Source organism: Gallinula chloropus, assembly GCF_964237585.1.
Source record: "Gallinula chloropus genome assembly, chromosome: 6".
NCBI lineage: Eukaryota > Metazoa > Chordata > Aves > Gruiformes > Rallidae > Gallinula > Gallinula chloropus.
This window is the reverse complement of record NC_140091.1, coordinates 1,584,803-1,608,656: the sequence shown is the minus strand read 5'-3', so window position 1 is coordinate 1,608,656 and position 23,854 is coordinate 1,584,803. Positions and strand designations below refer to the sequence as shown.

At 56.2% G+C, this 23,854-nt stretch overlaps 2 protein-coding genes across 3 annotated transcripts in view; both read left to right on the top strand.

Annotated features, from left to right (window-relative positions):
- The window catches only part of PDE4B (phosphodiesterase 4B), a gene marked incomplete at its 5' end in the record, with an annotated part of 198,424 nt that extends 196,503 nt beyond the window's left edge, over positions 1 to 1,921 (top strand). For both annotated transcript variants that reach the window (XM_084266009.1, XM_084266010.1), the window contains one exon: positions 1,063 to 1,921. In XM_084266009.1, the coding sequence (XP_084122135.1) occupies positions 1,063 to 1,428 (366 nt within the window). In that variant the 3' untranslated portion in view covers positions 1,429 to 1,921. The remainder of the gene's footprint in view (positions 1 to 1,062) is intronic.
- Positions 1,922 to 5,284: 3,363 nt separating this feature from the next.
- The window catches only part of SGIP1 (SH3GL interacting endocytic adaptor 1), a gene marked incomplete at both ends in the record, with an annotated part of 60,606 nt that continues 42,036 nt past the window's right edge, over positions 5,285 to 23,854 (top strand). Inside the window, 2 exons of the mRNA XM_084265854.1 lie at positions 5,285 to 5,345; positions 14,315 to 14,359. Coding sequence (XP_084121980.1) covers positions 5,285 to 5,345; positions 14,315 to 14,359 — 106 coding nt within the window. The remainder of the gene's footprint in view (positions 5,346 to 14,314; positions 14,360 to 23,854) is intronic.

Below are 23,854 nucleotides of genomic sequence, written 5' to 3'. Positions count from 1 at the left end.
TGAGCTGACCTGCTTTTGGATCTCTCTCCACAAAAAGAGGGAAAGGGAATCTGTACCAGGGGTGGCTCAGCGGAGAAACGCAGCTGCTTTGGCAGGGTAGAGGGACAATGCTGCAGTGTTTAAGATGCTGTTCAGGATAGGTACAAGCTACACATGGTAGTAAAATACACCTAAAGGGCAGGCTTCAGTCCATGAAGGCAGTGACATTCGGCTGCTCACCCTGGGAGCGCTGGTGTTCCACAGCCATACCCTGGGGTAAGGGCAGCGCTGCTGTACGTGCACTGGCCATGTCCACAGCTGCCCAGGAATGCTGCCAGACACACAGCAAACTCTCAAGGCTTAGGCTGAGGTCGTCTAAAATGCCTCTATGGCCTTGCTGCTGGCAAGAGGCGTCTGCTGGTGGGATGTTGTGTCTTCAAAGTGATGGCTTAGCCCTGACTTGGGCAGGGCAGGGCTGAGCTGCTGGTTGGGGACAGGCAAAATCACACATGCAGCCAGAGATCACAGAATCACAGGGATGGGAAGGGACCACCAGAGCCCATGGGGTCCAACCCCCTGCCAAAGCAGGGTCCCTAGGACAGGGGCTGGAATCTCTCCAGAGAAGGAGACTCCACACCCCCTGGGCAGCCTGTCCCAGGGTTCCCTCACCCTCACTGGGAAGAAGTTCTTCCCCAGATTGGGGGGGGAACTCCCTGTGCTCCAGCTTGAGCCCATCGCCCCTTGTCCTGTCCCCACAGACACTGAGCAGAGGCTGCCCATGGCCCCCTGTGTCCCAAACTTCAGCTATTGATAAACTTTGGGGCTGGCAGCTCCGTCACTGTCACTGAGTTTACCTCTTGCTTTTCCTTGAACCTTCACCCCAGGTTTGATTCTGGAGGAGATGTTGAGCTTAGTCCATTATTGTAGGTGCAGGTTGGGGTATCAAGGATTATGCCTGCTGGGGGACTTGCTCTGGGGTGGGAATTTCTCTCCTAACATTGATGTGTTGATGGCCTTTGAACTTTTTAGCTGCCCATCTGCCCCTAGCTGTTCCCTAAAGGTGTGTGTCTCTGTGTTTTACAGGTGGGATTCATCGACTACATCGTCCATCCGCTCTGGGAGACGTGGGCTGACCTGGTGCAGCCCGATGCCCAGGACATCCTGGACACGCTGGAGGACAACAGGAACTGGTACCAGAGCATGATACCTCAGAGCCCCTCTCCTCCACTGGAGGAGCAGGGCAGGGACTGCCAGAGCCTGATGGAGAAGTTCCAGTTCGAACTGACACTGGAAGAGGAGGATTCAGATGGGCCGGAGAAGGACAGCGAGAGCATCGGCTACTTCAGCAATACAAAGACACTCTGTGTGGCTGACCCAGGGGAGGAGGATTCACAGAGGGAGGCAAACATAGAAATTGTGACAGAAGATACATCTCCTGTTGACACATAATGTCCTGCCTGTGTGTGAGTGGATTTCCAACACTTCATGAGCATGCAAGCAGTCTCACGGACTCGCCTGCAGCCGGGGTCTGAGGCCTGTGTCCGACACGGGCTGCAAGATCTTCCCAGCTACTTGAGATTGGAGTCAGGGTTAAAGAGCGTGTAGTTGAATGATTGCTCAGGAAATTAACGGATGTTTTACCTTGTGGTTTTAAAGCCTTGTCAGCTGAGAGCATCGTGTGGTCCTGGAGCTGGCTTGGGTCGTGACTGAAGAGTAAAATGACACACAACTGAGAGATTTTATACTGTTAGTTTTGGAATTTATACCAGTTAGACTGATAGAAACTACTGATTAACAACTCTCCATATAAACCTGTCCACCTGACCACCTGTCTGCAGACCTGTGTGCCTTCTTTGTAAACACTCTCATGTCTTTTCAAGAGTCTATGAATTAAACCCATGGAGTTGGGTGTACCGAGCGCCGCAGAGCGCTTGGCAATCGATACCTTTTTGATTCTTCCTGTTACAAGAAGCAGTCTTCCTTTTTTTCCCATGGGCAATACCTGTCACTTTATTGCAGTTAAATCACTTTTACAGACTCGATTAGAAGGGAGAAACCCCTCTTGGTTTTGCATTGCTGCACCTTTAAATCGTCTTCTTAATTACCCCAGGCGACCCCTCGGAAGCCACTTCACGCCGTCTCTCTGCCCTCTTGCTCAGAGTCCATGGTGTTTCCTCCTCTGCTCCACAGGGTCGGATGTCTCTCCTACCCAGGACAGAGGGTAGCTTGTTCCCACGCCGTGGTACGCGTACCCACAAGCGTGGTACCCGCGCCACGCGTCCTCCCTCTGCTCAGTGGAAGTTGCACGCTCGGATCTTTGTGTTTCTCTTGCCTCTTCGTTCGCCTTTCCTCAGTCTAGGTCCCACTTCCTGCACTGCCTTGAGCTCTAACACCTCCATTACTGTTTATAACAGTGTATTTATTACGTAATGTACATACTGTAATGTTTTGTAAGTTATTAATTTATATGGATTAACGTCGCCCGGCGGCGGCGATGTTAATTGTGGAGAAAACTCGGGATAAGAGTTGCCTTTTTTTGGGGTTTTGTTTTGTTTTGTTTTTTTCCTTGTAACCTTTTGTATTGCATAAAATCCGAGAACCTGAACATAGCTGAGGAGACAGACGCAACCCAGGAAGGGCATTTTGGGTGGCAGCCGCCCGCGGGGGGCTGGGGTGGGGGGGTTGGTTTTGCAGCGAGCCAGGGTTGGGATGGGGAAACCAGACCCTGGTGCAGAGGGTGAGTGGTTAGAAGTGCTGGAAAACAGAGATGGGGTGGGGGGGAACTGGTTAAAAACACACAAAAAAGAAGAAAACACCCCCCCAATGAACGGGCTGGCTTTGAAATGCCACTTTCCAATTCCTGAACAACCCAATGTGAATTTCTCTGAGAAAAAAAAAAACACAACAACAAAAAAAAACCAACCAAAAAAACACCAAATGTGAACTGATGTAATAATTGTGCTGTGAAACCTCTTCGGACAGAGCTCGTCCGGCATCGTGAGCGGTGTCAATCTCAGTCTGTAAAATAACCTTTTCAAGCTTTTTGGTCCAACTTGTGACTAAACTAGTTAACGAGAATAGCACAGTTGTGCATGATCAATGGGTTTGTGTGTCTGTTGAACACTGCGTTGTTCCAGGTGGTTATTTTATTGTTCCCAAGAGTTTCACACGATGTATGTTATAGTATTATATATTGTGTTCAGATGCATTCTTAAAAGAGATTTTTATATGAAGTGAATAAATGAAAGCATGACCCTGCCTGCGGCTCTTCCTGCCTCTTCTTGTAACAGGTTGGTGATGGGTGTGATCTTGGCTGTAGGAGATGGTGTGGGGTGCACCGGGGTGCCCTAACCCTGAACCTCCCCTGGCCAAAACCCATCGGACAGGCAGGGTGGGAAGAGAAGGGGTTCTGCAGCCAAGAGGAGTAGGGCGCTCGCTCTGTCGTGCTGGCTGCAGGACCTTCACCTTCCTGAGCGGCAGCGGGGCCGGTGGCAGCGGCGACAGGAAGGCGCTGCAGACAGGAAGGCGATGGCCATGGCCGGCAGCGCGGCCCTCGCCCGACGCGGGGCGGCACCGGGGGCCAGCTCGCGGGCTGCTTTCATGTCCTGGCCTGACCCAAACCAACAGACATTCCAGGAGGGAAAACATCCTGCTGTTGTCAGCATGGGGCGAGGGGACGGTGGGCACACACAGCCCTCCCTGGGGTGTTTCACAGGGGTTTAACTGCTGCTGAAAACAGCTGGGCAGTGCCGATGCCGATGGCCCTGGTGCAGCACGTGCATCCCCACACAGCGTTCACATCGCCTTCGCTGTGGTGCCTGTGTCCAGCCATGCCCTGTGCTGTGCCCGGTGCTGTGCCAGCGGCTCCCAGGGATGCACAGAGATGGAAGCAGCTCGGGGGGGGCTGGGAAACCATCCGCAGCTGTGGCAGGAGAAAGCAGCCACCTGGGACCAGCAGCGAAGAGCCCAAGTGAACCTGCAGCCCCCAGCCAGCAGATGTGTTGGGAAGAGGCATGGTACCCCGGTGCTCTGCAGCCCCCTCCTCTTGCCTGTTCTCCCCCCCCAAGCAGCCTTCGCTGGCATTACTCCTTCCCTTCCCAATGACCTAGTTCTGCCAGGCAGCGGCTGCACAGCGAGTGTGCGCAGAGGCGGTGGCCTGGCTCTGGCGCTGAGATAACACCCTCCTCGCGCTCAGCCGCAGCAGAGGATGCTCCTGCAGCAGCTGTGCTGCAAAGCTGACCCGAATCCCTCCTCTTCCCCTTCCCTTTTTGGGGTGGGAAATCCTAGTTCAGGTGCAGGGTGGCTTGCCAGCATGGTTTTCCTCCTCTCCTTGGGGGCAAGGACACATCTTGGCTCTGCTTTACTGTCCTTGCCTCAGAACCCCCCCCCACCAGCCCCCAGCACCCCGTGGGCTTTGCATGGTTTCCTTCAGCATCGGAAGCACGTTGGTGTGCAGGCAGCGATGCGGTGCTTCCTCCTCCCTCTGCTAGCAGCCTGGATGGATGGTGCTGGTGGGTGCCACCCCCTCCCCTCCCCAGCTGTCCTCCTGCCTTGCTGCCTCCAGAGACCCCCAGCAGGTCCCGCTGCACCTGGCGGGGGGTGGGAATCACCTCTGCTCAGATATTGTGGGGGGGCAACAGGATGAAAACCAAAACCCACAGCAAAACAGGGTGCAGAAAGTGGGCGGGGGAGCTCCCAGCTCTGCTACTGGGGCGTGCAACCAGCTGTGTGTCTGTCGTGCGCAGCGCAGCGCAGCGCAACCAGAGGCTGCAGTGGTGCAATGGGGGGGGGTTTGCTGAGCGAGCTCGCTGGTGCTGGGTCCAGGAGGGCCTGGGGGGGGAGGGATGTGGGGGATGGCGTGGGGTCAGCACCTCTGGGCTGGGGGCTGCAGGACAGCACACGCTGTCCCCTCCTTGCTGCCCACGTAGGTCACGCCGTGGCTGAGCAGCAGCCAGCTTCCAGGACATATTTTCCCACTGAGGCCATAGGGGGGGGACTTCCAGCAGCTGCAAACCCGCCCGCGCCCCTCGATCCCGGGGATGAGCCACTCTTCACGCCGGGAGCAGAGCCGGCGCTTCCCAGCAGCACAGGGACGAGGGTCCCACGGAGCCGCTGCTGCTGCCAGGAAACTCCTGACCCGGAGGTCGGCCTTGTTAATAGAAACCATGATGCAAAGAAAGGAAAGACCGAGCGGGCTCTGCTGCTTGTTCCCATGCTGCGGAGGCGCTGGGCCTGCTCTCCTGGGTGTGGGGCTGGTTTTCCACGCTCTATCCCCCTCCCAGTCTGTCGGAGCTGGGGACGAGCGATGCACGTTGGCGGCTGGTCCCTGCCGCAGCCCAGGCTGCTCGCTGTGTCCTGCTCCGCCAGTGAGAAGTGTTGAGGAAATCTTGATTTCTTCTGAGGAAACGCTTTGGGAATGTGGATTTCTCCTCAGAACAACCATGTGCAGTGGCAGCTTTGTGCCGAGCCATGGCGCTGGCGCTTGGCCTGGCTGGGGACAGGGATGCAGGCCTGGGGCACCCACCACCACATGTCGGGGCAGCTGAAGCCACAGCCATCCCTTCAAAGGGGAAAATCCCAGCAAAGCCACCTCCAGGAACGTGCTTTTATTGCAGGGGGTGCTCAGTGCCTGGGTGCTTTTTGGCTCATGATTTACCGCTCCCAAGGTTCTCTTCACACGGGCCTGAGCACCCTGTGGGCCGCGGCCCCACGGCCCTCCATGCCACAAGGGAGCACTGGCTGGGTTATAACCCAGCCGTAAGGGTTTGCAGGGTGCTGGGAGCTGCTGCTGAGCACATCCAGGCCCAGCTGGCTCAGGCTTCACTAAAATGTCTGACAGGTGAAGGAAGAAGCAACGAAACCCTGAAGCGCCGACGGTTTCGCAGTCACAAACAGGAAGGAGCTGGGGGCTGGCGCACAAGGCGCAGATTTTATCGAGCCTGCGGTGCTGGACCGGAACCTGAGGGCTCACAGCACCAGTAACCTCTGCCTGAAGTGGAGCTGGGCCTCCCAGTCCAGCAGCGGAGACGCCGGCTGGGATCCCCGCGCGGGGCGGGAAGGCCGGAGCAGGCTGCGGCCTCGCTGCTGCCAGCTGTGCCGCCTGGGCTGTGATGGGTTAAGATGTGTTCACCTGTTTGAACTCTCCCAGGTCGCCCTTTCAGGGATGTCCCTGCTTTCCTGCAGCTTGAGTGATTGGGGTGGGGGGGACTGGGATGGGGAGGGGGGGTGAGAGCAAGTGGTGACACAAGGAGATGGTCCCCAAGGGCTGCTGCCCCCAGGAGCGCCCATTCCGAAGGGCTCCCATCCCCAGGGGCTCCCCCATCCCTGCCATGGGGTGCACCCCACTGCAGGGGCAGAATGGGCTCTGCAGCACCCCCCCACCCCCCCCCCACTTCCCAGAGCAGCTTCCCCTGGGGCACCCGTCAGTGTTTTGGGGTCACACACCCGTGGGAGCGCTCAGGCTGGCGGCGTGTGCTGATGACGCGGTTACACGCAAGGGGCCAACCGCTGCCTTTGCTCACAGCAGTTGGGTGGGATGTGCTTCACTCCCCCCCCAGCACCTGGTTTGGCACTGTTTAGGGGGGTGTAAGGGTGCTGGGAAGGAGCTGACCCATGGGGAAAAGTGGGACCAGCCCGGGGACACCTTCTTCCCCACGGGAAGCTTCGCATTGGGTCCTGTGTGGTGTCCCTGCCTCCCTGGGGCTCCCTCCACCCCCATTACGGGTGCTTGAAGCAGCTTCAGATGGGCCAGGCAGAGGATTTGGGTTACACAGGGTAGTTTGGGGTTGGTTCTCCCTTTGCCACCCTCCTGCTGAGCTGCCTGGGGTGGGCTCTGTGAGCAGCCCCACTCTGGGCATCACAATGTGCTTTGGGGGTGCACCGTGCTGTGGTTTGGGGTGCAGTGTGTCGTATCAGGGGGCATCATGCTGCATTTTGGGGCTGCCACGCTGACTTGGGGGGGGGGGGGGGTCACTGCCCCAGCACCGGCAGATTTCAGTCTGTGACAAAGGCAGGAGCAGGCAGCAGTCCCCAGGGAGCGGGGCTCCCACAGTGTGGGGCTCAGCCCCCTGCAGCAACCAGTGCCAGCCCCATCCTGCCTGCACAGCTCCATCCTGCCTGCACAACTGCACAGCCCCATCCTGCCTGTGCATGGCTGCCTGCACAGCTCCTGCCCTGCCTGCACAGCCCCATCCTGCCTGCACAGCACCATCCTGCCTGCACAGCTCCTGCCCTGCCTGCACAGCCCCATCCTGCCTGCACAGCCCCATCCTGCCTGCACAGCTCCATCCTGCCTGCACAGCTCCTGCCCTGCCTGCACAGCACCATCCTGCCTGCACAGCTCCTGCCCTGCCTGCACAGCTCCATCCTGTCTGCACAGCCCCATGCTGCCTGCACAGCTCCATCCTGCCTGCACAGCCCCATCCTGCCTGCACAGCTCCATCCAGCCTGTACAGCACCATCCTGCCTGCACAGCCCCATCCTACCTGCACAGCCCCATGCTGCCTGCACAGCTCCATCCAGCCTGCACAGCACCATCCTGCCTGCACAGCTCCATCCTGCCTGCACAGCCCCATCCTGCCTACACAGCCCCATCCTGCCTGCACAGCCCCATCCAGCCTACACAGCCCCATCCTGCCCGCACAGCCCCATCCTGCCTACACAGCCCCATCCTGCCCGCACAGCCCCATCCTGCCTGCACAGCCCCATGCTGCCTGCACAGCTGCACAGCTCCACCTGCCGAGGCCCCAGACCTCTGCAGCGCGCAGCGAGCGCCGCAGGACTCTGCGCAGCCGGGATGCGCACAGCTGGGATGGCCGCGGCGAGGGACGCAGCCTGGACAGACACACAGCTGGAGGCCCCACAGCTGGAGGAGCCCAGGGCCAGGGTGCTTCCTGGCAGGGCCCCACACAGCTGGAGAGCTGCCCAGCTGCGGTCCCACACAGCCAGGGCCGTGCACATCTGGAGCAGCACCGATGGAACCGTGTGCTGCTGGGGTGCACAGCTGGAGCCCCCACAGCTGGAACTCCACAGCTGGAAGCCCACACAGCTGGATGCAGCGACTGCCGGCCCTCTCCCCTTTCGGCACGCCTCTCCCAGCCTTTCCTGAGGCGCTGTGCAGATGTTCCCCACCACGAGCCCCCTGCCCTCTCTCCCCTCCCACACACCCCGGCATCGCTCCCTCCTGCAGCGCAGGGTTTTGCTGTGCTGAACACACCCAAACAGACCCTTTGGACCCATCACCCAGCCACAGCCCAGCTCCTCTGCCTCCCACCCCCCGTTCCTGCCTGCAGCCCCCCCTCCTTCTCATTGGGTCACACCACAGGGCTCTTGTTTTTTTGGGGGGTGGGAGAGGATGAACGTTTCCTCCCTGGAAACGGGGGCCACACTGTGGGACACCCTCATGTGAAGCACATCTATGGGTAGCTCCATCAAATATGACAGGACACCACATCAGAGACTGGGGGGGACGAGGTTTGGGGACACACACCCCTCTCTGGTTGAGATGCAGTTGCTCTCAGGGAGGAGGGTGGGTTCACTCCCGCGTGGTCAAGGCAGTTGTGTTTTTAAACTAAAGGCAATAAACCATCGCTCCTGGAGAGGAAAAACCTCCCTGAACTCATCCCCAGGGGCTGCCAGGGCTGCGCTCCCCCAGCACTGTGGGGAGAAAAGCCCCCCCAGACCAGCACTGGAGCAGAACCCAGGTGCTGGGCAGCATGTTCTGGGCTCCTCAGATCTTACTTTGCTGTGGGCCATGGGTAACCCCACTCTCATACTTGGAATTATCCCCCCCCTTGCTAATTGATACCCTAATTAAGGTAGCGCTTGAGCCATGGGAAGAGGGGAGTGGCTGCTTTTATTTGTGCTGAGGTCTGAGGAGGGAACAGTGTCCAAACCTGTGAAGCTCCTGAGGAGCACCCACGGTCAATGCAGTTCTGACCGGGGTTACTTTATGTTGGGGCAGCTGTTTCTCTCCCCACCCCGTGCTGCTGAGCCCCACTTCACCCTGGGCCCTCGAGGAAAACCACCTCCCTTTGGGCAGAATGGGATGGAATGGTGTTTGGGGGGGCACATGATGGGGATATCCAGTGCTACACAGGCAGTGGGGTGCCCCCAGCCCGGCCAGGTCCCGGCAGCGGGGTGCAGTGGTGACCCCCTGCCTGGGGGTGCATGGGAAGCCCATTCCCACCCCAGGAGCGTGCTGGAGCCTGAAGCCTTCAGTGATCAAACCCCAAAGGGGCTCAATAACAGTCCAGACCCGGTGTGGGGTGTGAAGTGCTGGGGGCACCCGGGGGTGTGGGGTGTGAGGGCTTTTTCTATGTTCCCAACTGCCAAAATTCAGACAGACAACCAGTATCCCCTCTGCCAACTCCCTTCTTGGGAGGTGTGGGGTTTGTCCTTTCCACTGGTGACAGCCTGGGTGGGTGTGGGGCTGCAGAGACCCCAGAGGAGGGGCCTCAGAGCCCCAACCCCCCCTGTGCATCCCCAGGCAGCTGCACCTCGTCTGCATCAAGCAGAGTGTGAAACCTGAATCAGGTGCTGGGGAGGCTGATTAACCCGATGGGTTATTTAGCCCCTGATTAGCAGGGGCTGGGCTTGGAGAGTCTCCTGGTGCAGGGGGGAGTGCTGGGAGGAAGAGGAGGGGGCAGATGAAGGTGAGCTGTAACGCAGAGGGTGTCCTCTCTCTCCTGGGTGGGTGGGTTTGGGTTGCTGCCCCCCAGTGCTGGTTTGGGGAGGGGGGCATCTCTCTGTGGTGTGGGGGTTCCAGCTGTGCTGGCATCAGGTTGGGGGGGGGGGGGGGAGGGTGTCTCATCCTGCCTTTGTGCCTGGGGGTGCAGCCTCCTGACTTGCTCTGAGCTTTTGGGGGCACCTGAAAACATGTGGGGGTGTGTTGCTCTGTGTGCCTGGGATCCTGCTGGCACCCAGTGATGGGGGCCACTGGTCCCATGAGGTCCTGTGCTTGGTTTTGGGGGGACCAGTGCCTGTTTGCAGCCATGCTGTGGCAGTGATTTGGGGGGAGGGAGTGTGGGGGGTTGCACCAAGGATAGTTTGGAGCCCTATGAGGTGCTGCTGTGCTGGTGCTTAGCCAAGGCTGGGTGCTTTGTGGTGCTTGGCAGGGTGTGTTGTGGGGTGCTCCTGGGGGGAGCAGTGCTGTTGTGTGCTCCCCTGGCCATTTCCCAGTGTACTGGGGTGAAGGCAAGAGGAGAGTGGAGTATACTGAATCTGTCTCTATGTGCCCCCCAAGCCTGTTTCCACCCCACCCTGCTCCCCTGCCTCTGTGACCGAGCATCCCCAAAGGGCTCTGTGGGCGAGGGCCCAGCTCCCACATCCCTGCTGGGAACATGTACTGGGATGGAAAGGGCCCAGCAGCCCTTTGTGCATGGGAAACCCAGCATGAATAGAGCAAGAAACTAATAGAGCAGAAGGTAACGGGCTTTATTGTGGAGTGAGGAGCAGCTGCCTCCTCAGAGGGGCCCAGGGACGCGTGTGGGTGCAGCTCCTCTCCTCCCTCCAGCCCTGGCCGGGCACCCCGGGGCGATGGAGGGCAGGAAGGGGCGAGCTGGGGGCTGGCTGGGCTTGCTCCTGCAGGCTCCTTGTGTTGCCCCCAAAGAGGGACCATGGGCTGCTGAACAAGGCTCCAGTTTGTGTGAAATATGGGGCCCAGCAGCATCTTGGGGTTCAGCTCCACAGGCAGCAGCATGTGGGGGGTTGATACTCAGGACCAGCCAATGGGCTGGGCTGCTCCATACCCCCCCAAACTTGCTGCAGGCACAGGTGAGGTGCTCCCCACATCTCCCAGCCTCCCTCCTTGGGGAGGAGAAGCCTCCTGAGCCTTATCAGAGCCTGGATGGTGGCTTGTGTGAGGGCTGGGCTCCATCTTCAGCTGCCCTACAGCAAACTGAAGCTCGGTGTTCATTGTGGGGGTCCCACACCCCAAGATTTACCACCTCCAGCCCCCCCCCCACACCAACCCCTGCACCCTGCCTGGAAGAAAAGAGCTTTATGGGGGCACAAGCGAATGGTGGGCCTGGGCTGGGAAGGGATTTGTGGGGGATGGGCAGAGCAGAGCTGGGATGGAGAGCTGTGGGTGCCCACCCTGCCGTGGTGTCTGACCCATCCCCTGTGCCCCCACCAGCAGCAGGTGAAGGGACACACAGAGATGAGCTGATTTTCCACTAAGGGTTTAATGATGGTTTAGGGGAAGGGCTGAGGAGCCCTGTACATGGAGATGTAAACAAGCCTCCTGCTGATGCAGGGGGATTTGCTGGGGCCAGATCCTGCATGGGGATGAGTCTGGCGGATTGGAGCTGTATTTAGCAAATCCCCCTCTGTGCTCACCCCGTGGCTCCGTGTCCCTGGCCAGCCAGGGGACAATCCGGGCTCCTCAGCTCCCGTGGCGCCTGTCACATGTACCTACAGCATGACTCTGCTGGGATGTGAGTAATGTGCCTGGGTGACTCATTTTTCTGCCTTTTTTTCCCGTTTTTTGAGGCCGTTGACTTTGTTGATATTTACTTGCAGCTCCCTAAAAGGCCTTTCCTTCAGGAGCTGCTGAGGTTTCCAGTGGGTTTTTTTTGCTGAGGAGCATCCATGTCTCTGCTAGAGTGGCCAGAAACCATCTGGAAAACCCATAAATACCAATTTCACCCCGAAATGAGAGGGGCTTGCTGGCACAGCTTGCTCCTCCCAGCTTTGGGAAGAGCCCGTGCAGCGAGGGGGTTTGTGGTGTCATTAGCACTGGGGTTTAATTTTGCCCTCAGAGAGGTGAGTTTGTGTCCTGCCACGTGTCAGGGGGTGTTTCATAGGGTCAAGACATCCCCCTGAGCCGACCTGTGCTGTGGTTATCATGGGATAACCTGTGAGATGCCATAAATTGGTGCCAAAATGGAGGTATTTGGTGAAGATAAAGCATTTACCTCTTGCCCAGCACTGGGGGTTCATGGGGGAGGCTTCAGCCCTCTTTGCTTTTTGAAGGAACATGGGCCCAGGTGAGCAGCATCACTAGGGCTGTGGGAGGTGGCTCCTGGCTCTGTCCCAACTGGAAGCTCTCTTGGGGTGTGGAATCCAGCAAGATCCATCCATCATGCATGGATGTCAGAGGGTTTGTGTTGTTTTGGGGTGTCCAGGAAGGATTTGGAGATGTCAGGTGTGTGCCCATCACCTGGGCATCCTGCCTGGTGTGCCAGCCTGGCTCCACAGGGTGTTTTGGGGCTGCTCTGGGGCAGGTTGTCTGGGGTGGGGGATGACACAGGGTAGCAGTGTTCAGCACACTGCACTCACACAGGGATTACCAAGGGCTTTCTTGGAGGCTCCGGGCACCCTTCCCTGCAGCCCTGAGTGCAGGCAGCTGGGACAGGTTGTGGCAGCTCCTCAAGGGGATTAAACAAACCATCTGTCAAATAATCCCATCCCTCAGTCTGGGAGGTGTGTGCTGGCATTTCCCCCCCCCCCCCCCCAGGTTGGGATGGGTGAGGGCTGGGGACTTGGGGGGTATGGGGATGCTCAGGGTGATGGAGCTCATTTTCCCCGTGGTGTATCCAAACCCTGAGGTGTGCTTAGCTTTTGGGTTACTTTAACAGGGTAAAAATGGGGTTTTAATGGGGAAAACTGTTTGATTGGGGGTTTTAAGGGACATAACAGTGGGTGTGTGGGTCTCCCTGCTTGTGGAGGATGCCCTGAGACATGTGGGTGGCTCACTGGGGTGGCCATAAGGTTGGTGCTGCAGGGTGACAGGTAGGAGCTCAGTCTCTTATTTCAGGTACCCACTGAAATGCCACGTTTGAGCCTGCTGAGGTGGGCTGGTGGCACCTCAAACCCCTCTGCTGCACCTGCTGGGGAGCAGAGGTTGGGGGAGGCAGCTGATCAGCACCAGGGGTCATAAACTCTGTCTTTGCTGGGTGCTGAGCTGTGGGGACAGAGCCACACATGCCCTGGCACGGGTGCCCTGGGGATGGGGCTGCCCCCGCTATCCCTTGCAGCAGTGGGTGCTGTTCTGGGTGCTCTCCCAGCTATCCGTGGAGGCTGTCACAGTGTGAGCAGATGAGGTTCAGAAGCATCCTTCCTGCCAGGAAAAGAAAACACTTTAAAGCAATAAATGAGGGAACTTTGGAACTGGTTCCAGCCAACTTCCCCAGAACCAGTCTTGCATCTCTCCTGCTCACTGGGGCAGCATCCCATGTAGCTCCAGTGTTGGCATTGCCCATCACCCCCAGACAAACTCCCCCCAGCCCTCGCAGCAGCCCTCAGAGGTGGTTTTTAATCCGATTGGGGTTTCCCCCCTGTGTGCATGGGGGGGGGGGGGGGGGGGGGGGCTGGGGGTGGCTCTGTGCAGGGGGCTGGATGCTGGCAGAGAGAAAGGGGGGGATGTAGCCACAGGGCAGGCTGGTAGCGTCTGCCTCAGGTGGCATCTGTGATGGGGAGGGGGGCAGGTCCCGGGCAGGGGCTGGGGGGCAGCTCCTGCAGCCCCCCTTCCCCCTCCCTTCCTCCCTCCCCAGCCTCTTTTGTTCTCAGCTCCGGAGATGCTTCTCCTTCTCTTCATGCGAAAATAATTCCCGGGCGCTCTCGGAAGGCGCCGGGGGAAGAGATTTCTCCCTCCTCGTCCTTTCGGGGCTCATTGCTGGCGCTGTGACGTCAGCCCCATGGATTTCTCTCTCCAGTGGCTGCGGGAGAGGCCGGGAGGGCCCGGTGCCCGCCGATGCCATCCCCGCACCCAGCTGGCAGCCCTGCCCCTCGCTCCGCTGCCTTCCCCAGGCCGGAATGGATTATTCTTGGTGTCATTCCCCGTTCCCATCCCTTCTTCTTCCCCCTCCCCGTTTCCCAGCCGCTCTCCCCGCGCGCTCCTAATCTGACAGCGCCCGGTAATTAATCTGGCTCCCACCCCCCCCCCCCCCCCAGCCACCGCAATAGGATTAGAGGGAGGGGAAGTGCGTCACGAGGTAGGGAGAGGGGTTATGCTTCTGGTGAAAGTGGGGAGGGGGAAGGAAAAATGGGAAATAGGTTGGTGTGTTCCCAGAGGGGGGGTTGTGTCGGGACCAAACGCGCATGTGACGAGGTGCGGGGCGGGAGGGACCGGCTGCGCTGCTGGCAGCGCTGGAGCCCAGCCTGGCTCGTCCTCCCCTTTCTCTCAGCATCCTCCTCCTCCGGTGATCCTGGAGGTGATACAGGCACAGCAGCATCCATGGCCTGCCCTTAGCCGCAGCACCTTCCTCTTCCCTTTTATCTCCCGGTTATTCTACCAGCTACCCGAGCCGGGGTGGGGGGGAGCGGAGGTGTCTGGTTGAAGGGGTTGTGGGAAGCGCCTGGTAACTGGGATCGTATTCTGCTGTCATTTTTCCAGGCTCCTTGGAAACTGAGGAATGCAATTCTGCCACCATGATGGAAGGTAGGTGATGAGCTGAGCCCGGCGTCGGGGGATCGCCGGAGTTTCAGAAGCAACGGGGGAAGGGGGGGGGAGGGAAAGAGGAAGGGGGATGCATCGAGCTTGTGCATGTGAATCCTTCTCCTTTTTAAGAGAAAAATAATAATAATTAAAGAAAAATAAAATCCTTCCCATCCCCCTAATCCCAGTCAAACCAGAGCACCCTGCCCACTGCCGGCGAGCCGGCGGATGGTGATATAATATCGAGCCCATCGGATCATTTGCAATTCCATCCCCAGCCCTGCGTGGGCAGGTCAGGGGATGCAGACACCCAGCAGAGCCCGGGATGGGATGAGCTGGTGGGTGTTCAGGTCCCTCCAAGCATTATTTCACCCTTTGCCTGTCAATCCCCTTTCCCAGCCTGCTGCGATGCCGGGAGGGGGTGAATTTGAGCGCTGTCTGTACGTGCAGGCTGGGGGCTGTGAATCCTGCCCAGGGTAGATGGTGGGTTTACAGCCTGGCTGGATGGGTGAGCATCTTCTCAGGAGGAAGCCAGGATATTTGAACTTTAGGGAATCCTGACCACGCAGTGTCAGTGGTTTGGAGATGGAGGCGCTGGGGGAGGAGGGGAGGCTGGATGGAGGCTTATTGGAATGGCAAAGGGGAATGAAATATGGGCTCCAGGCACAAGGTACTTTGGGGAGCGTTGTGTGTCTGATGGCGTGTGGGAAAAGCCCCTGGGCATGAAGGAGATTTTTACATCTGGCTGAGACAAACGACACAGACTCCATCAGGGGGGTTTGAATGTATTTTTTAATGCATTTTTCAATGTGTTCTGGGGTGAAACGCAGGGAAAGGAAGGGGGTTAATTATTTCATATTTATAGCAGCATGGATACTTCAAGGCTGACAAGATTTAAACCAAAATGGAAATAAGAAATGACATGCTTATGGCCCGTTGCTTGAGGCAGACCTGGCTGTGCGGGGCCGCATCCAGCGCCGGGCTCGCGGCGCTGCCGGCGTGCTAACCAGGCGGCTGCCTGGCCTGCCCTGAGATGACAGGCAGAAATGGGGCTGCTGCTTGGTCTGTGCCTGTGTGCCGTGGTCTACAACCCTGCCTGTGTTACCCTGAGGAGATGCTGAGCTCCGTGTCCCCTGGAGATCAGGTTTGGGCATCCAACATCTGCCTAACCTTGGGGATCGAGGCGCCGCGATGGCCGCGGGCGCAGGGGCTGCCACCGGCCCTTCCTGATTTAATCCCTGGTGTTAAGGAGATGAATGTCGCCATTCTTTGATCAGAGGAGGCTCCTCCAGTGCCTCCTCTAATACTGATCCTCGGCACAAGTAAAAAAGGCTTTAATTTTAGACCCTGACATCGAACTCGTCCTGCTGGGCTGACACAGGCCACGCGTTGGGAGCCAGGCGTGCAGTAGTGGGTGTGCTTTTAGAGAAGATGTCGGTAGGAAGAGGTCTTCCCCCTGAAAAGCACCTGTATTTGTGGAGGAATTAATGTATACAAATCAAAGTTGGCCTGCTGCAATCCGTGGCTTGTGTTGCTTGGATTGTTTGGGGGCTGGGTTGGAAGGGGGGAAGGTGTTTGGGGGGGTGGTTTTGGTTCGTTATGGGGGTTTCTTTCCTAGCTAATGGCTCTGGGAAGGGAAGTGGTGGGGAGAAAAAGGAATAGTTATCACTTTTGATGAATTTTTGAGTGATTCAAAGCTTTGGGGAAGTGGAACTTTCATGAGTGGTGTCCAGCTGGAATGTGGGCACCTCAGAGATGTGTGATTGCAAGGTTAGAACGCTTTCAGGTGTGCTTAGCTGAATTTGCACTGAACCTCTTAAACCTACACACACATACACACCCCCTTCTCCAAAATAAACATGTTAAGGGTTGGGATGGGTTTTTTTATCATCATTTAAATCACTTTGTCTCAATAAGATGTTGGAAACTGAGGGTGGAGCTCAGGGAGGAGCATCACCCACGGCTGGCAGGAGGGACCTGGCTGGGCTGGTGCTTTTGGATCCTCTGCTTTGGAAACAAGAGAATCCAGCTCCTCAGGAATGATGTGGGATGTGCAATTTGTTCTAGTTTGTTCTCAGCCTGATACAGAACATTGTCTTGTTCTCCTGGTAAATAACCTCCTGGTACTCAGGGTTGCTCTGGGCATGGGGTGAGGGTAGACATCCCTGCATGAGAACAAGTCTTTCTCCTTTCTGGGGGTGTTTTTTGATCCATCTGTTGCATCTCCAGTGTCCTGATGGTATTTCATACAGCTTGGTGTTCAGTTTTGAAATCACTGCTGCAACCCTTTGGCAAACCAGGAGCTCTGTGATGCTGGGAGAGATTAGGTGGCCGTGTGGGTGATGGGAGGAGTGGTGGTTGTGTTGGGGAAGGTGATGGCTCCTGCTGTGGGAGGTGGTGCTTCTCCAATGCCCAAGCCAGATGTTTGCTAGGGAGGAAGCTTTCCCAGAGCACAAAGCTCTCTGTGACACTCATCCAGGCTTTTCCATGCCTGTTTCTGGGGAGTTTGGTCACTCTGGGACCTTTGGATGACTGGTCACATCCAAAAAGGCATTAAAAAGCTTTCTTGAGTTGTTTTCTAGCAACAGTTGTCTCCAGGTCTTATGTCTTCATCGTGCTGAACAGGTAGCACTGGAACCAGAAGCATCTGATGGCATGTAAAATGCCTTTTTCCTGATTGGGATGGAAAACTGGCTTCAGTTGGTGGCTTCAGGATCTTTCAGGTGGTCTTGTTTCTGTTAATGGTGTATTTGAATGTGCTCAGTGCTGGCCATGCAGCTTGGCAAGGACAAGGTAGAGGCATTTAGTCTTTATTTGAGAAGGCAACAGCAGGTTGGAGGCACCTAACATATAAATCCAGGCATGGATGGTGAAACCATCCCAGGAAATGCATGAGGACATCAGTACCAAATCAGGACCTGTGTTTTCCAGCATGCTGCTTGAGTGGTAAGCCATGACTGAGGTTGGGCTTGCAAAGAGGCTTTGGCTTGCAGGAACATCTCCAGCTGTGTGCTGAGCTGCAAGGGGGACTTCTTCAGACCTGCTGGATTTGCTGAGCAGCCCCAACAGGCCTGACACTGGTAGGGAAACTATTTTCTATTTTGTTTTATGAATGCAAGAGAAGATGGAGTTTGACCCTTCAGTTCTGCCCTGCATGGCATGGGGTGATGCTGTCCTTGAGCTGGGGCTTGTCTCCCCTTGTAGCACCAGGATGGGGATATTTCGCTGCTGCTCAAACTCAAAGAAGTGCAGGAAGCCTTTTTGGGGTGTGTTTTGAGGGCTGATCCTGCCCACAGGTGCTGCCTGTGTGGGAGGACTGAGGTTTTGAGCTGCCCTGGATGAGGCATATGGGAACAGAGGTTTAGGAAGTGACAGAGATGGCAAGGAGCTCTCCAGCTCTTGGTTTTGTGGGCCCCAAAGCAGGAGATGTGGTAAGAGTGTCCAGCCCTGAGCTGTTCTGGGAAGTGTGAGGTGGTCCCACATAGCATCATGGAGCTTCTGGTGACATCGGGTGCAGAGCTGGAGCTGGGATGGCAGAACTGGACCTGACAAGCATCCCTGCCAGTTCTGAAAGAATTTGTGCCCTGGCCCTGAGGTCAGGCAGCTGAGCAGGTTGCAGTAGCAGCCTCTAGTCTATATGGGACACAGGGAACCTCCTTTTTTCAGGCATCCAAAGCCTTCCTGCTGAGCTGGTGTGGGGTTTTCCAGCTCTATCCCACCAGCAGTGTGTTTCTCCATGCTAAGGGTAGGAAGGGGTCATCAGATGTGGGCAGGGACCTTCAGAGCCCATCTAGTCCCAGCTCTGCAGTGAGCAGGGACACTTAACTAGAGCAGGTTGCTCAGAGCCCTATCAAGCCTGACCTTGAATGTCTCCAGGGATGGGGCATCCCCCACCTCTCAGGGCACCCTGTGACAGGGTCTCACCACCCTCAGAGTGAAGAGCTTCTTCCTAAGGGCTCATCTAACCCTGCCCTGCTCTAGTTTAACCCATTGCCTCTCATCCCATCTCTCCCTACCCTTACAAACAGTCCTGCCCAGCTTTCCTGTGGGCCCTTCAGGAATGGGAAGGGGCTCTGATGTCTCTCCAGAGCCTTCTCTTCTCCAGGCTGAACAAGCCCAACTCTTCCAGCCTGTTGTAGGAGAGATGCTTCAGCCTTTGGATTATCCTCATGACCCTTGTGCTTGTCCTTGTTGAATGTCATGAGGTTTGCAGGGGCCACCTCTCCAGCTGGACCAGGTCCCTCTGGATAAATGGCTCCAGCTCAAAACCAGCAGCCACCAAGTAAAAGGTCCCACTCAGACTCTAGAAGGTTGGGGAATGTTTTGGATGGGGGCTGGTGGCTAAAACCTGTGTGGTGCTGAAGTGGTGGTGGTGAGGGCTTAAAGCAAAGCATGAGTGAGGCAGCAGAATGGGACACTTGCATCTCACCTAACGTGATCAATGGGATGTGGCAGCTGAAGTAAAACATGAGTAGGCCCTGGGGGAGGCATTTTTTGGGTAGAAATTATATAGAATATGGCAAAACTCAACAGCTGCATGTGATGCAGGGCTGCAAAACACCTCTGTGGAACAAGCCCCAGTTTAAAGGCTGCCCTTGGACATCCCAAACACAGCGATTCGGGTCTCTCTGAGGCAGAAGTTTTCTATCTGATTCACTGTCCTCCTTCAAATTTTAAATTCAAATTTTAAATGCCAATCAGGGAAAAAAAATACATGTTAAATCAGGTGTCTATTCTTCTTGGACCTCCTTCACAGGGCCCTGGGGAGTTGAAGGTGGAGAACCATGGTTGTGTGTGAAACGCCCTTTGTAAATGCTGTAGGGAGATGCTGGCTGTCTCCCTACCTAGCCCTGCACATGGTAGTGTTCCTATTATTCATACTGGCCCCATATAGCCAATTATAATTTATTTTTAAACTTTAAAACAGTAAATTTGGGGTTCTACAGGTTCAGGAGGACAAAGGCCGGCGCCCGGCTGCCGTGCGGCCTATTTGAGGCGGGGGTTGCTCACGTGCAGTGCAGCAGCACAGAGCCTGGCCCTGTTTGCCTCACCAGCTCTTGAATGACCTCAGCCAGTTGTTTTTAACCCCAGCTGGTTTAAGTTCAGTTGCATGCTGACGTCTTTTTTTGGGGGGGAAAGGTACTTTTGAGGGTGGTTTTGCTTTCTGTGTGGGTGGAAGCAGGGAGGCCTGCAGCGGTTACGCCTGCTGGGTGGTGGGGTTTGCGCCTCATCTCACAGGATGATTTGTTTTCACTTTCAGGGCGGTTTTAATGTTGTAGATGTGAGGGGTGTGTGTGCTTTCCTGGGAGCCAGGGGCCTGGGGATCCAGAGCTGTCCTTGGGAGCAAGCACGGAGCTCCTACCCCATCCTGCAAACCTCCGTGCCTCGCCAAGGGTCTTCATGGTGGAGGTGGGAAGGGGAAATTCCCTCTCCTGTCCCTAGTTACACTGAATTAGTGCAGACAATGAGAATATTGTTTGAAAGCAGTGAGGTGCCATGCCTGGAGAACTCAAACTCCTACTTTGCAGCCTGTGTTGTCAGGGAGCTGTTCCTTACTCACCCCAGCCTCAAAAAACCACCCCAGACTTTGGCATCTCTTTTGTTCAGAGGAGAGGGATGAAGCTGGTGAAGGGGCTGGAGCACGAGTCCTGTGAGGAGCAGCTGAGGGAGCTGAAATGGCTTGGAATTGCACCAGGGGAGATTGAGGTTGGATATCAGGAGGAATTTCTATACTGAAAGGGCTGTCAGGCTTTGGGACAGGCTGCCCAGGGAGGTGGTGGGGTCACCATCCCTGGAGGGATGTAAAAGGCATCTGGATGAAGCACTTCAGGACGTGGTCTAGAGGTGGGCTGGGCAGGGTGAGACTGTGGTTGGACTTGGTGGTCTCAAGGGTCTCTTCCAACCCAGGTGGCTCTCTGCCCAGAGAGGGGGTGGGTGCCCCATCCCTGGGGGTGTTCAAGGCCAGGTTGGCTGGGGCCCTGGGCAACCTTGTGTAGCTCCAGGCCTGGAGGTTGGTGTCCCTGCCTGTGTCAGGGGGTTGGAGCTCTGGGACCCTTGGGGTCCCTTCCAACCCAGACCAATCTATGATTCTATATAAATTATGACCTTTTTTAAAAGAGATATACTGGGGGGGGAATCTCTTCATATTCTCCACCTACATGTTGCAATGAATTTAAAACATCAGTGTGAGGTTCATGTCATCACGTGTGGGATGTGAAGTAATCTGCTGGGGGGGTTGGGGTAGGTTGAGCTGAGGAGGACAGGAGGAGCAGGGATGCTGCAGGCAGGTTTCACAGCCTGTTCTCCATCAGCCAGCTCAGCTGCTGGTTTGGGTGCCTGGAGGATTTCATACCTTAAATATATTCATTTTCTAACTTAGGTCTGTAGAAGTTATTAGAGCCAATTGAGCTCTTGCTATTAGAGCCAATTAATAATAAGCAGGTGTTAGATTTTCAGGTGCATGTGTGTGTGTTGGTGGCATTTGGTGGTTTCATGCTTCCCTTAAAATCCCCCCCCAGCATCACATCTATTTCCTGGGGGATGTAGGAGAGAAGGGTCTCATCCTGTACCCACTCCTGTTAGAGGAGAACACTCTCATGTCCAAAACCTCAGCCTGGATGAGGCTGCTTTTTCTGATGGCTTAGCCAGAAGCTTTAATGTTGACTGAAAATGAATCAATTTGGGTATGATGAGACAGTACAAAAAAATCTCTATCAAAATCCTCCCTGAAGACCTCAGCTGCCTCCCCCTGTCTGGCATCTGGGTGGCTGGTGGCTCTGTGTCCTTCTTGAGGGTCTACTAATTTTTTTGATTAATTTTGATCATCAGCAGCGTGGTTAAAAGCAAAAGTAATCTTCCCTGAGCATTTTTCTGCCAGGAAATAAAGCAGGAAATGGGATGCTGCTGGAAACAGGCCTGCAGCCACTTCACTGCTGCTGGTGTTGGTGAAGATGCCTGATGGTGAGGGCATCTGGGGCGCTTTGTAGGTCCCTCTTAAGGTGTCCTTCCAGGTGTTGGAGGACTCAACTCCAACAAGCCACGTGAAAAGCTTTATAGGAGTTTGGTTTTGGTGTGAGTGCAGAAGAAACCTGTGTAAGTTGTTAACAATAATGTTGTTCATGCTGTGTCAGCTAATAAGGTCATTCATGCTCTGTAAATTAATGGTAAGGTCATTTGTTTCATGTTTACCTGGTTCCTTTCACCTGGGGACCTCAAGCTCCTTCTCAGGGAGGCTGATGGGTGGAAAGAGCTCCAAGAGCTTTGTCAGTCCCTGCCTGGAAGTGGCACCTTTCCTTGGGTCAGGTCTCCCATGTGTGTTTCCAGATACTATATCACCACAGTTACTCACTGCTTTAAAATGAAGGTATTTGTTTGACAGCAAACTGTGGGAGGAAGGGGATGGTTAGAGAGCTGGGAAGGTGTCTCATCACACTTTATTTAGGGTGTAAGCCTTCATCATACTCAAACGAGGGGAGGGGGAAATGGCAATATTCACTTTTGGGTGACCAAATTGAGAGCAAGTGATGCTCTTCCCCTGCCAGCTCACCCAGAGTAGTGCCCTGTCCCCAAGGAAGCAGCTCTTGCATTGTAAGAGTGACAAACCAACCCTGCCAGCCACAGTCTCCTCTTCTCCACCTGGCAAATTGGGAGTGGGGGGTCCATGGGGGGATCATGGAGATGTCAGCTGTGGCAGGGTGGCCTTTATTGAGAAGTCATGGGGTGGATGGAAAGCTGCCTCGTGGTGTTGTGGGAGGTTTTAATAAGTCCTGATGTTCTGTATAAACAGTGTGACTGAGACTGGTGGGGTTTGCATAGAAAACTGTCAGAATAGGTGTGTGGGGGGGTGATGCCTTTTAAAGCAGGGCTGGGAGGTGGGACCTGCTGCTGGCCAAGGAGCAGGTCTTACAGGGCTTTGCTGTTACAAGAGGAGAGGTAAGGAGGGCAACCAGCTGGGGAAGGGGCTGGAGGGCAAATCCTCTGAGGAGCAGCTGAGGGAGCTGGGGGTGTTGAGCCTGGAGAAGAGGAGGCTGAGGGGAGCCCTTCTCCCCACCTCCCCTGCCCTGCCAGGAGGGTGCAGAGAGGTGGGCGATGGTCTCTGCAGCCAGGGGCCAGGAGATGGGACAAGGGGCAATGGGCTGAAGCTGCCCCAGGGCAGGATCAGCTCAGCTGGGAGGGCAAAGTTCTTCCCTGGCAGAGTTGTGGGGCTGTGGCACAGGCTGCCCAGGGAGGGGGCTGAGTCCCCAGCCCTGGGGGTGTTTAACAGAGGGGAGATGAGGTGCTCAGGGAGCTGGGGCAGCACAGGACAGGGATGGTTGGACTATCTCAAAGGGCTTTTCCAACCTGGGGATCCTGTGAGGTTTGCAGTGGGATGACTTTTCCTGGGGGGGGAAGAAGAGGGGAGGAATGCTGTCATGGGGGAATAGAATGTGGGGGGTTCCCCCAGACACCCTGCCTGCAGGGAGCTGCCCCACCAAGGGCCCCACTGCCCCCTTCTCCCAGCTGCTTGGTGCTGGGGGTGAGGGGGACACACATGTGGCAGCACCATCACCTCACTTCCCCAATGAACCAAAAACCCCAAAGCCCTTAAAAATAGCAATCTGAGTGTCATTTGGGGAGGGAGAGCCTGTCCTGGGCAACTTCTGCAATAGCCCAGCAACCTTTAGAAATGCACCTGGTGTTCTTGTGCCTGTGCCAGGCCTGAATGAAAGCCACGACTGTCCCCAGAGCGCCTCTCCCCACAGCACTGGTGGGGACACTTGTGTCCCACGTTCCCCTGGTTGCTGCACACCCAGAATCTCTGGAAGTTGATATTAAAAAAAAAAAAACAACCTCTAATCTCTAGGGAAAGCAGGTGGTGAGGGGTTCCTGCAGCTGCTGCACCGGGCTTGGCGATGACCCCACCAGCGACCACTTGCATCCTGCCCATGTGAAATGGTCCTTAACCACTCAGTTCCCTGGCAGGAGGAAATGAGTTGTGTGATGTGATGCATCCTGATGGTGCTGCCTGTTATTTGGAGGATAGACTCTAGCCTCTGCCTTGGTCCCCAAGGTTTGCTTTTGGGGTTGGGGCTTGTTTGGAGCTGGGCAGCCCTGTTGCGTGGGAGGAGAGCTGGGCATTGGTCTACTCAGCATCCATGGGATGAGATGGAAATGTTTGGGCTCCTGGCTGCAGCCTTGCTGATGTCTGCCCCAGGTCTTGCCATGGGACAGCCCAGACCTGTGTTTATATGGAATATCATCCATATAAGTGGGATATAAATACATTTCCATGGCTTAGGGTGTATTCCCACATGCTGGTGCTGTGGTTCGGGGCTGGAGTCTCAGTCCCAGCCCTGCCACCTCCTGACTCTGCTGTGATGAGCACTGGGGCTGTTTGCAAAGGGAAGGGAATGGTGTGGAGGTCCTGGGAGCCCAAATACCTCTGAGTGCATGGGGATGGGTGTGTGCTGCTCAGGGGATGGAGCAGAGCCTGGCATGGGGATGGGTGTGTGCTGCTCA